At 54.9% G+C, this 15,358-nt stretch overlaps 3 protein-coding genes across 3 annotated transcripts in view; 2 read left to right on the top strand and 1 right to left on the bottom strand.

The window, feature by feature from the left end:
* LOC128278732 (chromatin-remodeling complex ATPase chain Iswi-like) overlaps window positions 1-2,121 on the top strand; it is a 2,307-nt gene extending 186 nt beyond the window's left edge. Inside the window, exons 2-3 of the mRNA XM_053017461.1 lie at window positions 79-521; window positions 582-2,121. Coding sequence (XP_052873421.1) covers window positions 79-521; window positions 582-2,121 — 1,983 coding nt within the window. The remainder of the gene's footprint in view (window positions 1-78; window positions 522-581) is intronic.
* A 225-nt stretch (window positions 2,122-2,346) lies between these two features.
* Window positions 2,347-4,645, bottom strand: LOC128267311 (WD repeat-containing protein 43). The gene is made up of 4 exons (XM_053004118.1): window positions 3,429-4,645; window positions 3,107-3,369; window positions 2,887-3,036; window positions 2,347-2,811 (listed from the first exon to the last, which is right to left on the bottom strand). The coding sequence occupies exons 1-4, from the start codon at window positions 4,590-4,592 to the stop codon at window positions 2,493-2,495; spliced, it is 1,896 nt and encodes a 631-aa protein (XP_052860078.1). The 5' UTR covers window positions 4,593-4,645; the 3' UTR covers window positions 2,347-2,492.
* Window positions 4,646-5,942: 1,297 nt separating this feature from the next.
* Window positions 5,943-15,311, top strand: LOC128275020 (mucin-19-like). The gene is made up of 4 exons (XM_053013396.1): window positions 5,943-12,717; window positions 12,819-12,886; window positions 12,967-13,095; window positions 13,173-15,311. Exons 1-4 carry the CDS (start codon window positions 5,943-5,945, stop codon window positions 13,338-13,340), a joined length of 7,140 nt encoding a protein of 2,379 aa, XP_052869356.1. The 3' UTR covers window positions 13,341-15,311.
* Window positions 15,312-15,358: the final 47 nt, after the last annotated feature.

Below are 15,358 nucleotides of genomic sequence, written 5' to 3'. Positions count from 1 at the left end.
AAAGAAAATGTAAGTAGAGTGTTGAAATTGGACGCTTTCCCAGCGCTTGGACACCCTCTGATTCCTGTCTCGATTCAGGTACCCGTTGAGCCGATCACAATGGACGATAAAGCACAAGAAGAACAGGCCTTCCGCGACATGAGAGATAAACAACGGGTAAAACAGCTAGAATCTCTCGAGCAAAAGCTTTCAGCATTTTCCCATTTTTCGCGGAGTAAATACGAAGCAGTGACTCACAAGCGAAGAGGCCGCCCCTTGGCGGCGAATCGTGATCGTGATAGTGATCGTGATCTCAACAAAGGACGACAAGATTTGGCGAACAATAATGGAACAAGCAACATCTATCGGTTCGAATCGTCTCCATCGTTCATCAACGGACAAATGCACGATTACCAGATCGAGGGCCTTAATTGGCTGATTTTGCTGCATCAGAGCGGTCTGAACGGTATATTGGCGGACGAGATGGGCTTGGGAAAAACCATTCAATCCATCTCCATGATAGGCTATTTAATGTACATCCGGTAGGTACAATCTTTCCGTATGATTCGAAGGACATGTCCCTACATTTGCCTCTTTTTCAGCAAGGTTAAGGGCCCGTTTCTGGTAGTGGCTCCCCTTCGCACGGTTGACAATTGGATGAAAGAATTTGCCATGTTTATGCCGTCGGCCAGGGTGCTGCGGGCGCACGCTATCGACAAAGGGAAACAACCCGTTTTTAGTACGCTTCGTGCGGCAAAAACGTGGGACGTGGCGGTCACGAGCTACGAATTTATAAGAGACTATCGAGCTTATTTTGGCAAACTGAACTGGACCTATGCCATTCTGGACGAAGGACATCGGGCGAAGAATGAATCTACGCGTTTCTCGAGAGAGTTTTCCAAATGCAACATTGCCAGTATGATACTCCTGACGGGCACGCCGGTCCATAACAATTTACACGAGCTGTGGGCGTTACTCAACCTCATGATGCCATCCTTCTTTAACAACGCCGACCACTTCAATAGCTGGTTTGAAGTCGAAAACTGTATCGATCCGCACCACGAACAAACGATTCGACTGAAGAATCTTCTCAAGCAGCTCATGCTGCGAAGAACGAAAGACGAGTTGAAAACCGCCATCCCGCCGAAGGTACACATACTAATTAGCATGCCACCGACCAGAGAAATGTTGATCTGGACACGTAATGTGTTGGACCGCAAACTGACGCAAATCACTGGACTTGGACTGCAAGCGTCGTTGCCAGTTAGACAAGTATTGACATTCCTGCGTCAAGCTGTGCTACACCCGTACTTGATTCCCGGCGCCGAACCAGTCGAGGAGGTACTAGTGACGCAGGCAATCGTCGATTATAGCCCAAAAATGATCGTGCTCGATCGCTTGCTAGAAAAGCTGTTCCAGCGCGGTTCCAAAGTGCTAATCTTTTCACAGTTCGTAAAAATTATAAGAATCCTGCAGGATTATATGGACTGGCGTGGCTACGAATACTGCGTGCTAACTGGGAAGGATAAAGATAATCAGGAACAGATTGACGAATTCTCACGACCTGGGTCGAAGTATTTCGTCTTTCTAATCAGCACACGGGCCGGTGGCTTGGGTATCAATCTCGTCACTGCCGATACAGTTATCTTCTACGACATAGACTATAATCCGCAGATGGACTATCAGGCGGAGGATCGAGCGCATCGTTTCGGCCAACGAAGTAAGGTGCATATTATTCGGCTGATCGTTCGTGGCTCGGTCGAGGAATCTATGTATTCGATAGCCGAGAGAAAGAAGCTGCTGGATGCATCGGTTATTAGACAAGCGCTGACGAAAAAAGAGCAAATTGCAGCTGTCGATTACCAGAGAAAACTGTTGTCAACCGTAGGCGTCATCGATGTGCAGAACGCACAGCAGCAGGTAGATAAGCTGATTCACGACATGGGACCACTGGTTCCCTGGGCCATCGATGAAGGTAAAAGCGAACTTCAGGACAATTGCACCATCGTTGTGTCTGGCAATCCGTGCCTGCCCCCAATTGATTTAGACTACACAGCTGCCACCGGCAAAAGAAAGGCCGACGAAGATTTGATCCTGACCGGCAAACGAACGCGCGGCCGCATTGACTACTTCTCTAGCTAAACTAACTACCGTGTGGCAACTGGCAAAAAATACCGATAACTTTTCAATAAATTCAAAAATATTTATTCTTTCCAATTTATTTCATCTTGTTCGAAGTACTAATCTCCAGTACTGCTGCGCCGTAAACTATCCAACATTCCGATTCCGACCATCAACGGAAAGCATTGTTTTCCCAAAATTCAAAGTGGCGCAGTTTTTTCATACAATTTACAATGGACCCAACTTGTTTAGTTTACACTGTATAGTGGCTTTGTAAGTCATGAGCGAAGAGCTCCAAAAAGTTGACACGCCAATTTATTTTACACCAGCGAATACAAACGTATTGAAAATTATTATTATTTATTGAGCGAAATTCATCAACCGATTTTTCTTTATTCACAAAAATCCATTTTGTCGCTCTCACTGCTGTTTTCTTCATCGGTCAACGAAAACCCGTTCTGCGGAACCACCGCACTACCACCGGCGGTAGCTGACATTGCTTCCTCGTCGTACTCTTCACCTTGGTCGACTTCGTCGTACATGGCCTCGCTGGACGAGCCGAGTTGCTCGTTGTCCATTTCTAGAACCGAATCAACATCCGAATCGTCCTCCTCCTGGTACACCAGCACATGATCGTTGGCTCCCTGGTTAACGGCTTGCTTTTTACTACGATCCGTTTGCTCAATCAGCAGCCCTAGTCTGCCACGCAACCTGGTACATAGGAACGAAAGAAGAGCTTAGGCTCCAGGGGGAGGAAAAAATGGTTACAATTAATGGTTTACCCACTTTGCAAGGGAGTTCAGATGTTCCACTCGATACTCAATGATGCCAATGCAGGTGGCAAAGTTGGCCAGCAGGTTCGACGATCCAAGCGCCATCAGCTGGCTTGCGTGTATCGTAATCAGCTGCTTCAACCAACATACGGCCGTCTGAACGCTACGAAAAAGTTAGAAGATACGGTTAATCGTTGGCAACCCTCCCATGTGCTTCTGTCCACGATACATACTGTACCGTTTTCAATTGCATCAAGTGTGAGAGTTCCGTCAAGAGTGCTCCCAAGTACTGAGCTGGAATGCGCTCGACCGTTTGCTGTATTGTTTCTGGATCGTTTCGACCAAACACGCTCTTCAGAATGGTGGCGTCTTTGCTGTGCAGTCCTTGCACCAGCAGATGCACCATGTTCTTTCTGCCCGTTACCGTTTTATTGCCACTCGATCGGTCGGGGAACAGGGAAAGGTTCTCCAACCGCACCTCCATGGGGATCTCCACCTGGTGAGCGAAAAGTACGAATCAGCATCCAAGGATCGCTTTGCGTAGAGTTCCGTTACCTTTTTCATAGATTTTTTGCCCGCATTCACTGGATTCAAATACTCCGCAGTACCATTGTCGACGGTGGGGATCTTCGTTTTCAGGTCACCCGCCTGTTTCGCGTTGCCACCAGCGAGTAGTTTCGTCGGTGCCCGGATGATAACATTCGTCTTGACGTTGGCTTCGATCGCAATTTGTTCGAACCGAAGATTCGTCTCCGTCCCGTAACCGAGTAGAATCTGTTCCTCATTCGGTGAGTAATGGACGCTCGCCACAAACACTGGCATCCGATCGACAGCTTTCGTTTTCAGGTTCGACGAATCGATCGCGATTTCAAATGTGTGATTTGCGCGGTACGGTCGCTTTAGGCTGAACTTGTCTACACTTCTCAGGAAGTAGTGCGACACACCAGTGCGCGAAACGGCCACTAGGTGCAATTTTCGATCCACGAGCTTCACCGACACATACTCGGGGACGTCGTCCAGGGCAAAAGAAGCGACGGGACTGTTGATATTACCGTCCAACGACCACAGCGAGAGGTTACGATCGTTCGCGGAACCGGAAATGGCGTACATTTGATCCGGCTCTACGGCTAGTAGCTGGAGTATCTGTGTGTTGGAGGTGTGTCCGATCAGTGTCGCCGTTAGGCGTCCCGTGATACAATCCCACAGCTTCAGCTGCTTAGCGCCGGTCAGAATAGTGGCCGAGTGAGCCAGGACACAGGTGAGCTTTTCCACCCCGATGTTGTGCACTTTGGTTTGTGCCCACTTACTAATGCTCCACTCAATCACCTTCCCGTCGGCTCCGGCCGTGAAGATAGTATCGGGATCGGTTTCTTCGTTAAAGTAGATCGCCGTTACCGGCGCCGAGTGCCCCTCTCCCAGGCACGTACGTTCGACCGTAGCGGTGGCCAGATTGTAAAAGATCACCCCGCCCTTGCTGGTACCGAATGCGGCCAGTAGCTGTTTGGTCTGGCGCTTCTTTCCTTTACCCTTGGGCGTCGTCGCCTGTACACCGACCTCGATCCACGTGAAACTCGTGCACGGCACGTTGAGGTGCATGTTCGGTGTGTACACTTGATGCAGAGCGCTCGTTTCCACATCGTACACGACGAATTTACCATGCTGGTTAATGTATCCACAGTACTTTCCGTCGGGAGAAAACGCTCGCGCTACGAGAGACATTTTGTTCGTTGTTTTATCGTCCACCGAATTGTTTTTGATCTTCAACTACGGATCATTCGAATTCAGGAAAACAGCATGCTACGAAATGGTCCGGCAATGGAAACGTCAAAATATATGCGATCAATTTGACAGCACTTTGCAGCGGCGGCCAAAAGGCCTTTTGAAAACAGACGAGTACACGAAAAGTCTCTGGCTTTCGCTTCTGATTTTAGTCCATCTTTCAAGCCATATTGTTATCAGATGTGAGCTAAAATATTTTGTGTCGCAACGTTTGTTTCGTACGAGTGTTCGAGTGTTGGGAATTTAAGTTCACACTGACGCCGACTCTGTTGACAGGTGAAACGTCTGCCCGAGCGCTGTGTAACACTCTGACGCTGTGTAACACTCTGTAACGCTGTGAAACGTCTGCGGTTCTCGGCTGAAATCGCCATTTTTGTCTTGCTCTCCAGTAGCGAGCTACAATCTCCCCGAGGAGCAGTACAATTCTTCCGGATTAGGTGCCGCTTGGTTGGGCCAATTTTCCGAAAACCTGGCGGTACCGTGGCGGATGATCCGCGGCACGCCACCAGGCGCGTGTGACCCGCCGTGGACACTTCTTTGAGGTCGAAAAGTGGCTGTGAAATTCCTCGTCCTCCGTTGCGCTTTTGTGCCTGGCAGCAAAAAGGATCGCTACCTGTCTCACTCGCGCACTCGCGATTATTGTTTGCCTGGCATCCGCTAGTGTGTGAGATCAGCACCGAGACCAACGGCGACGGCGACGAAAATTACCCGAGCTGTGCCGAGCCGTATTTAATCCGCGGAGTTTGCTGCACAGCGTCCATTGTTTGTGGTCAAAACCTCCCTCCGGAAGCATCCGGCAAGAAGCTGCATCATCATTGTCCGGCCACTTCGTCTGCCGCAAACCGAACACCCGTTTTCTGTAGCCGTCGTCGAAGGTGAGGAAGTAGCAGGTATCGTAATCAACAACGACGGCGGATTAGGTCGCGCTGGGCGAGCAAGCAGGAGAACAAAACGGAGAAACGTACACCCCGATACTGACGATGACGACGATGATGGTCGAAATGATGACGGTGAAACTGCATCTGCAACCTATCAAGCTGCGTCAACAAACGCTAACGCAGTGGCAGCAACCCTTCCCGCACCACCAGCCACAGTGATCGGAAGAGCGAGCGCCGTTCCGGGGTCCATAATTTTAAACAGACTCTAAGCAAGCGCTGCACGCTGAAAGTGACGTGCACCCCGCGGTGTCACACCACCACCGATAATCGTAGTAACCTTCCGAACGAGACATTTTCGGGCTTTGGAAGCGAAAAACATTTGCAAGCGACAAATATTGAGCGCCAGCGTAAAATGGCCAGTGATACAGAAGACGAGCTGATGCAACCGGTGTCCGGTGGCGGCGGACCGGTGGTACCCGGTTCCTCCTGCCCGGTGCCCGGCCGGACAAGAAGGCTTCGAAATCGTACCGTTCTCGGCAACGACACAGACGGGGACAGCGGCAGTAGCAGCGGCAGTGGCCCGATAGCGGGTCCCAGCCGGAGAAGGCCGGCCGGAGCTGTCGTGATGGAGCTGGCATCCGAAAGTTCCGAGTGGGAGTCGGACTGGAACAGTGACGAGGAGCAGCTGCTGGAGAAGGGCGACAAGGACGCGGTGGCCGCAGTCCTGGCCAGTAAGCTCGGGTACGCCTCGGACGACTCGAGTGGCGGCAGCAGCAGCAGCAGCGACAACGAAAAGTGTCCCATTTGCTTGCTGTCGCTGCACAGCCAGCAGATTGGCGTGCCGGAGGTGTGCGAACATGTGTTCTGTGCGGCGTGCATCGAGGAATGGTCACGCACCGTCTCCACCTGTCCGATTGATCGTAAAGACTTTGCCGCGATCAACGTCTACCCGAACATCGACCAGCGGACAACAGTGCTGCGGACGTACCGCGTCCAACCGAAACCGGTCGATACACTCGGCAGCCAAGAACTCGATGGTGGCACCGGCGGTGTGCCCGGTCCGTTCCTCGACGTCGACGTCGACGACTTGATCTTCTGCGAGGTGTGTCACCAGGCGCACCACGAAGAACGGATGCTTCTGTGCGATTCGTGCAACAACGGGTTCCACTTGGAGTGTCTCAATCCGCCGCTAGTAGAGATTCCGTTCGGTTCGTGGTACTGCGACGGGTGCTTTGCATCCGGCTCCGACGAGGATGACAACGAGCTGCAAGATCTGTTGAACGATCTGAACCAAATCGGTGGCATGAGGGAGTCCCGGCTCCGGCAGCGCATTCGCAGCCCCCCGCGGATCGTTCGCACGCGCCAGAGTGAGCGTATCCGCGCGGCCATTCGCGACCGGATGCGCGGAGAGCTGCTGAGCCAGGCACGCCTGGAACCGGCGATCACTTTGTCGGCTCGCGGATCCAGCAGCAACGCGGCGGCGGTGGAGCGTTCTCGCGCCCGACTGGCCGCCGGTTCTTCTGCCCACGGAGGAAGCAGCAGCAGCAGCAGCCTCGTGGCGGTAACGTCGGTTCCGCGTGCCCGAAAAACGGTCAAACGAAAACGGCGCACGCGGCGCCAGATTCTCAGTATGATCATCTCGGAGTACGACGTCGACAACAACGACGACGACGGAGGGCGCGGAGGCGAACCGGGACAGAAGTTTGCCATCAAACGCAAGAAGCTCTACAGCACGTTGCGCAAGCTGCGGAAGAAGCGAGCAAAGCGTCGGAAAACGACGGGCAGTGCTCACGCGACCGGACGGAGGCGTGCCACGGCCACCATCACGGCGAGCGAGGAATTGGCGGGGGCCACCAACTTCGCCGGGGACTCCGTGCAGCGGCAGCGGATCGGAAGGGGCGTAACGCCACTGAAAATCTTTGGCGGTCGGAACGATTTGGACTACTTCAGCGACGACGACGAAGACGAAGAAAGCAGCACCGGTGGCGGTGGGGGAGGCAGAGCGGCCGGCGGCGGCGGCGGGTCAACGCTGATCGGTACGATGCCTCGACTTCGCAACCCGCTTGGTCTACGGAGGGCACTGAAGAGTGGCTTCGAGCGGTTCAGTACGCCGAGCAGTTCGGCACCGGGGTCGAATGGCGGTTCGGTCGATATCCTTGGGAGCATTCTCGAGAGTCAGGAACGGTGGCATTCGCGCGACGGCCTGCGGAACGTGCGGATCAATGGTGGAAAAATCATTTTTCCCAGCAACGGACCGAGCAGTGAGCGTCCCAGCGACGGTGGTGCCCCGAGTCAACGCAACCGGCCGGGTGTTACCGGCATTACCAGTGCGGCCAACACCTCCGGTGCCAGTAGCACCGTCACGAGTCAATCACTGGCCGGTGCGGACGGGAATGCCGGTGGTTCCAGCAGCCTGTCAGTGAACGGAACTTCCGATGGTGCTTTTGGTGCCGGTTCCACCGGCGCTGCAACGGCCGGAAGTTCGTCGCAAGGTGGCTTGGGACCGGCCGACGGTTCCCTCGATGAGCTCGATCCATCCGATACGTCCATCTTTGTCGATCTCCCGTTTCCTGGCAAATCATCCACCGCTGAAGACGAGACCCAGGAGAAGCAGGAAGAGGACTCGCCGGGCAAGGAAGTGACGGGCGAGGGCAGTAAACCGATTGCGGGTCGCCTTCCGAAGGGCCTAGCGCACGATGCGACGGTTACGGCTGCCGGCAGCTCATCCTCATCCGTCGCGGAAAACAACTGTCCCAATTTTTCCGTCTACTCCTCGGAGACACTGCACTACGCCAAGGGATCGGCAGACGGCAACCAACTGTACGATCCGCTCGACAGCGAGCAGCGGACCGAGGACGAGGAGGATGAGGGGGGCGATCGCGACGAAGATCTGGTTCAGCTAGACGACGACGATCCGCTCGGGCAGGGCGAAAAACCGGTGGCTGGTGGTGGGGACGTGACGGCAAACGGAGCCAGTAACGGGCAAGGGCAAGACGAGGAGGTTTGCCCCGAACGGGACGAGGACAATGGAACACCGGCACGAGACGAGTTCGATTCCGAGAGCGACGATGAGTTGAAGAAAATCGAAGCCGACTCTAGCCGGGGACTCGACGGTCGGGGCCGATCGAGCCGGAGCGAGCGGGGCCTGGATGCGCTGACGCCACCACTGACGACTTCGCTCGTGGCAGCTCTGGGTGCATCCGGGGCAGCGATGGCGGCGGCATCGGCCATCGCCACAGCCAACTTTGGCCCCCCGATTGGCCTCGCGACGTCGACGGCGAGTGGGTGCGGTGGCGATGACGATCGCAGCTATACACCGTGCTTGGACGAAAAGTATCAGGAGCGCCGGGAGCTGATCGATCACCACACCGGTGAGGATACGTCCGGGGAAGGTGGCGGTCTGCTGGCGTCGTCGGTCCGGTTCCACAGTCAGGGCAGTGCGATCGATTCGGCCGGAATCGGTGGCATGGACACGGAGCTCATTTCCGAGGAGGACGACAACGCGTTCGGCGAGACAGCGGAGGACGGTGCGGGGCCATCCGGTACCGGCAAAGCGTCAACCTCCACAGGGGCGGGTGCGAAGCGGAAGACGGGCAGCGAGCTAACGTTCAAGAAGGTCACGAAAAAGGGCCGCGAGCGAAACTATCGTGAAAAGGACTCGAAGAAAAGGTCCTCGCGTCGGGACGGCGAGCGGTCGGACGGCGGCGAGAATGGTGGTGACAGTGGCGGAGGTGACGGTGCCTACGGTGGCAAATCGGACAGCAGAAGCCGACCCCGACGACCGAAGCGCAAAGAGATGCCACGCTACGACATCCGGTCGATCATCGCGGAGAAGCGTCCCCGCATCTACAAGGATCCGTTCGGGCGCGACGTCACACCGAAGCGGCGTTCCAGGACACGGTCCCCGCGAGTACCGTCGCGCAGCCGCTCCCGGGACCGTAATCGAAACATTTCGATTTCACTCTCACCCGAACCGCCGCTTCTTGCTGCTGCCGGGAGCACAAGACCGTCGCGGCACTACGCGGCCGGGGCAGCTGGAGCAAGCCGGCGTCGTTCGCCGTCCCCCAGACAACATCGTGCCGCTCGATCGCCGCCCTCGATGCGCTCTCCACTGCCATTCCGGTCGCGGTCTCGTTCACGGTCGCGCGGCGTCGGAGGACCTTTGGGGACGCTGCGATCGTTGTCACCGCGCTCACCCCGTGCACGCTACGCCCGATCGATACGTTCCCGAACGTTCTCACGATCACCATCGCCACCGGCAGCGGTTCACCGGGTCCCACTAGCGCTAAGTGGAGGAAGCCGTAGTTTGCGGCGCTCCCCACCACACGCCTCCCGGTCACGCACACGATCGCCGGCGGAACGGAAGCTGGCGGGTCGGTTGAAGAAGAAATCGAAACGAAAGTCAAAGCGGGTCGCCTCGGTCAGTCGCAGCCGGAGCAGGAGTCGAAGTCGCAGCCGTAGCCGCAGCCGCAAACGGAGCCGCAGCCGGAGTCGGAGCAGGAGTCGAAGCCGTAGCCGGAGCCCAGTGGATCGACGGGCTCGCCGGTTGCCAAAGGTTCCCACCTACAGCAGCCGAAGCGGGCGGAAGAAAAAGTCGAAACGCCAAAGCGTTTCTTCGCCGCCCGCCCGCGCCATTTCTCCGGACCGACGGCCGGCCGGACAAGCAGGCTCCGGGGCGCAAAAGAAGCAAAAGAAGAAGGGTCGCAAACGATCGTCCCCCTCGCAGATCGTTTCGCGATCGACGTCCCGCACACCACCACCGCCCGGCCCTTCGGCCAGTGGTCTAACGGAACGCTTCACCAAAGGCCGCCAGCGGGGCTCGTGGACACCTCCCCCAATGGCTGCGCCAGCCACGGGCAACGTGGCGACCGTCAGTGGCAGTCGGGTCAAGACGAACGGGGCCGCCAATCTGACGGTCATTCTCACCAACGAAGAAGCAGTGGCCAAACAGCAGCAGCAGCAGCAACAGCAGGCTCTCGGCGGCACTGCGAAGGAGCACCGCAGCAAGGCCGCCCGGAAGGAGGCACGGCGCCGGGAGCGGGCCCGAGAGAAGAATAGCCTACCCTCGAAGGAAGTATTTACATCGGGTGATAATATTCTTGTAAGTGTTAGCTTTAACGATAAGACGACACCGGCCACCGGTGGTGGGGTCAGCGGTGCCAAGGAGCTGGACAAGGCGCTGGCCGATGGATCGACGGCGGACGAACACCGGTACCACCACCATCATCACTACCACCACGGAGCGGGTACGGCACCGAGTGGCACGGATCGAGCCAAGCAGCGGCTCAAGGACGGTGGCGGCGCGGCCACATCGAAACGCCAGCGTGCGGTCGCTGGCGCTGCTCCGCTCGACGGTTGCGAGCGTCCGAAAAGCAAGCGCGTCGATCGGATCGGCAAGCAGCAACAACGGGGAACGCTCGCGTCTCGTCTCGGGGATGGTCCCGCGGTCAAGCCGGTGGTTATCATCGATCTGGACGGATCGCCCTTCCGTGTGCTGACCCCATCGCCGAAGGCCGTCATCGTACTGTCGGACAGTGACACCGAGAAGGACAAGGATCTGCGGGGCCCTGCCGGTGGAGCGGGACCATCCGGAAGCATCCTCGTTGCACAGGCCACAGGAGGAGGACCACAGGGGGCGCAGGAGAAAGAGAGCAACGGAGGAGCTACAGCGCGCAGTAACGCCATCGGTCAATCGTTGGGCCAGTCGTTGGGTCTTGTCGTGGATGGACAAAGCGGTGGCGCGCCAACACTCCCGGGGGCCGGTCCAAGTGGTGCTACGGGAGGTGCTGGAGCTGGCGCTGGGGCCGCGTTGCGCCAATCGCCACCAGACGATGATATGTTTGGCCCAAAGACACCGCCAGGCTTCCCGAAGGCGACCGAAACCTCGGCCGTCCCCAGTGGTGCCCCGGGTGGCGCCGGTACCGGGCAGTCTGCTACCTCCTCGTCCACCAACAACAAAGCCCTGCTGCAGGCCCCGAAGTTTTCGATGCAAGTGAAAACCAAGTCATCCAATGTGCGACCCGTCAACCCGTTGTACGATCCCGGTGACCTCGACGACGGAAAGGACGACGAAAGCCCGGAGCGACAAGATGAAGCAGCTGCTGGCGGCGCCGGCGGTGGCAGTGGTGGTGGCGTTGGTGCAGCTGCCGATGGTTCGAACGGTGGTCAGGTCGGGGCCACACTATCGCAGACTGGCTACGTTGGCGGCGGGAGCCACGTGGGACTGACGATGGCCACATCCGTTGGACCGAACACGCCACCGGAACCGGCACCCCAATCACCTTCGCCCGATGTTTACGATCCGTTCGAACCGACCAAGTCGCCATCGCCATCACCGACACCGCGGGATGCGCTCTCGATCGGGCGACTGTCCGAGGAGGATGAACCGAGCAACAACAAGACTGCCGCCGCGGTGGCTCCCGACACTGCGATCGCGGAACGAAACACGGAACTCATGAACGGTGGTGGTGGTGGCGGCGGCGGAACCGGTGTTGATAACGTCGGTTCGCGAACACCTCCCCTGTTGGGACGGGCCGGCGGCGTTGCACCGAAGGTCACGGTCCTCAGCAGTATCGTGCTGAGTGCGGCGGCCAACATCGCCACCTCCGACGCTAACTCCGACTCCGACGTGGTGATCTTTGACGATTTCCCGCATTCCTCGGGCGCCACGATGCAGAAAGGGCCCACTTCCGGTGGTGGTGCCGTTGGCAACAGTCTGATTTCGAAGCTGCCTCTGCCGGGCCAGCAGCAGGGCGGCGGCGGTGGTGTGGCCGGGCAGCAGAGCAGTGGCGCCTCTTCCGGGCCGGCGAAGTTCGTCGGTGACTTTATGAATCCAACCGACTCACCGTACTCGCCGGGGGCGAGCGATTTCGACGACCTGTTCGAGCCACCACCGGGCGGTGGCGGCGACCTGCAAGGCGTAGGCGACTCGCCTCCGTTGCCACACGTTGCCAAGCAGCAGCAGCAGCCCAACAGTGGCCACCATCCGCTGGCACACTCGTTGGCTCAGCAGCAGACATCCTACAAACCGTCAACGTCGAAGATGCCAACGACGAAGGCGGCCAAAAAGTCGACCATCCAATTCGATTCCCTGTTTGGCTCGGCGTCGCCGCCGAATCACGCCGGTGCACGGATGGGCGGCCGCGGTCGGAAAGGGGCCCACAAGCGCTCGAAGGGCACCGGAGGAGGTTTGTGTTCCGTTCTCCAACACCTTCCGGGGGTGGAGCTCGTACCACAACTTTCGGCGCTGATACACGAAAATAACCACAAACCATTTGTTGCATTTTAGGTAAGCTAAACCAAAAAGGTGACACAGCGGATGACGAGGATCCGTCGAAGCTATCGGTGAAGGAAAAGGTACGTTTCGGTGAATCTCAGCGAAGGGTGTAACAATATTGTCATTCATTAATGTGCAACATCTGTCGTTCTGTTCGCAGTTCCTGAAGAAACTCAATCGACTCGAGCGTGTCGTCGAAGAGGTGAAGTTAGTTATCAAACCTTACTACAACAAAAAGCAAATCAACAAGGATGAGTACAAGGATATTCTACGCCGTGCCGTGCCGAAGGTAAGCAGTCGCGGCAGCGGATTGCTGTCATATAGTGGAATCACAAATGCTCATGTATCGTCCACGAACCATTGCAGATCTGCCATAGCCGCACCGGGGAAATTAATCCGATTAAAATTCAGAAGCTCATCAAGGCGTACGTACGCAAAATACGTGGCAAACGGCGGCTGACGAAGAAGGGTGGCCCCGGCAGCGGTGGTCCTTTAGGTTTGCCGACGAACAACAGCAATGCGATTATAATATAAAGCGAAAGCGACTAGCAGCGGGTGCGTCCACCAAAATGGATATAGGGTTTCGGCGTAAGGTGGATAGGCGCGAGGCAATCTGTATAAAGTTGTACTTTATTTGACACACGCTAACCTATGAGTTTAAGCTGCGAAGCTGTAGGCACAGTTAACCTACCTTATTGTAATTATTATTATAATCCCCATTAGTTGTGTTTTACACTGCTTCTATTATTACACTGTTTCTTTTATCAATGTGTGTACATTTAAGCTCAAACACATCAAGAACCGAGCAAGCATCCTCCTTTTTCTGGCGTGTACCGCCCCTCGATATATGACCACGATTTTACGAAGAATGCGACCAAACCGTTTAGTTAGATGCAAAATATTGTGCTTTCCGCCTATCGTTTAAATTGACAAAAGCGTCGCTTTATGCGCACACATCGTAGTTTTTCGTTTCAAAATCGAGCTCCGGTTTTTTGAACAGAACCCTGCATGCGGTGGACGAGTTAAGCGTAAGATAAGTTTAAGAACGAAGCATGAAGCATGATTATTAGTGAGGCAAAGCGTAAGTAGTGTGTAATGCGAATGAAACCACCAAAAGAGAGTGGCAGTGATTGGCGAACAGAATGTCTTAACAAACGGGAAACCGACAGAATTTTGTGCAAGAGTGAATGATAATGTTTATTACTTTTTATACCATTGGCCAAATGATGATCGAGTGAGACGGTACTAGAAACTCCGTCTGCTGCATAATTATGATCCTACGCTCTGGGTTTACCTCGGACTGAGTCACAATACAATTGATTGATTGTTGAATTGCTGCACCAACGAGATTCACAGAGCCCACAGAGAGAGAGAGAGAGAGAGGCATACGATGATGCGGTTAGTGAATGAAACAGTAAGGGAACTATAAATTAAATTTCCACCAAACTCTGGCACTCTTTGCGCAGATGTAGCAGCAGCGCAAGTCGGGCGACGTTCGGATGGGTATCGCTCGAATTTAAAGACACACCTTTCCCTCAAGCTAATCAGCTGCTCAAGTAGTAGAATTATACTGACAGAGGAAGAAAAAAGAATCATTACAAATGCTCCAACCTTTAGCCGAACGGATAGAGCGATCATCAGCAGCCCCGTCATTCAGATTTTCCCATTGCGACGAAAATGAGGAAATCATTTAAATATGGTATTTATATATAGTTTCATTGTATTGTAGATAAACCAAGAGCAAATAGAGTGTTACTGTCAACAACTGGGAAATGTGGAGAAAACGGACAAAATTATGCGACCTCCACAAGCACAGACAGCAGCCCTTTCAGCGCAAACTACGCAACTTGAGGAGAAAACGTTGCGTTCTCGAATTCGGCGAAGGTGGCAGATGAGATCGATCTCGCTTTCTCCTTATCAACAATACACACATATATTTATTCGTATGTAATACTGCACACAGCAACACATTCTGACATAACTAACCACTCGGTCAAGTCACCGCAAACGGCGTTTTAATGATAAGCTGAACATAGTAAGTTGTTAAGTAGCGAAAACACTAACGGTTGGAACGTGTGGGCTGCGCTCTTCCTGCGATGCGGTGCCCCGAGACCGCTGGCTGATAACGATGATTCTCAATGGTTTAGTTCACATCCCAGCATAAGTCAATTGTAGCCAAACGACACCTGCTGTACACCGGAGAGCTTTCGCTACACACCGATGTACCCGATGCAATATATCTGATTAAAATCGTTTCTTTCCCAACTTGTTTTCGCCTTCCGGTTACTATTAAGCCGCACACCTCGTCAGTGACATAGGAAAACCACATCAACTCTAACCATTTGATGGTGGCTGTCGTAGGACCTCAGAAATGGGCGAACATGCGTGGTCAGCAGAACGCCCTCAACGTGTGCGCCACCATCGTGTCAGTCGTGTGCTAATGGTTTAGATTGAAGCGGATTGAAGGTGTAGGATCTACCTAATTCACAGGACCGTCACCGTCTGAGATTGAAAGAAATTCGTGGTTTAATAAACCTATTATTTAAGAGATA

The sequence above is a fragment of the Anopheles cruzii genome, chromosome 2 (assembly GCF_943734635.1).
Source record: "Anopheles cruzii chromosome 2, idAnoCruzAS_RS32_06, whole genome shotgun sequence".
NCBI lineage: Eukaryota > Metazoa > Arthropoda > Insecta > Diptera > Culicidae > Anopheles > Anopheles cruzii.
Note: the sequence above shows the minus strand (reverse complement) of the source record. Positions and strands in the feature narration are given on the sequence as shown.

Coding starts and splice junctions, on each gene's coding strand:
- LOC128275020 (XM_053013396.1), top strand. CDS start 5,943: ATGGCCAGTGATACAGAAGACGAGCTGATGCAACCGGTGTCCGGTGGC. Junction 12,718..12,818: donor CTCGAAGGGCACCGGAGGAG/GTTTGTGTTCCG, acceptor GTTGCATTTTAG/GTAAGCTAAACCAAAAAGGT. Junction 13,096..13,172: donor TACGCCGTGCCGTGCCGAAG/GTAAGCAGTCGC, acceptor GAACCATTGCAG/ATCTGCCATAGCCGCACCGG.
- LOC128267311 (XM_053004118.1), bottom strand. CDS start 4,592: ATGTCTCTCGTAGCGCGAGCGTTTTCTCCCGACGGAAAGTACTGTGGA. Junction 3,370..3,428: donor GCAAAAAATCTATGAAAAAG/GTAACGGAACTC, acceptor TTCGCTCACCAG/GTGGAGATCCCCATGGAGGT. Junction 3,037..3,106: donor ATGCAATTGAAAACGGTACA/GTATGTATCGTG, acceptor ACTTTTTCGTAG/CGTTCAGACGGCCGTATGTT.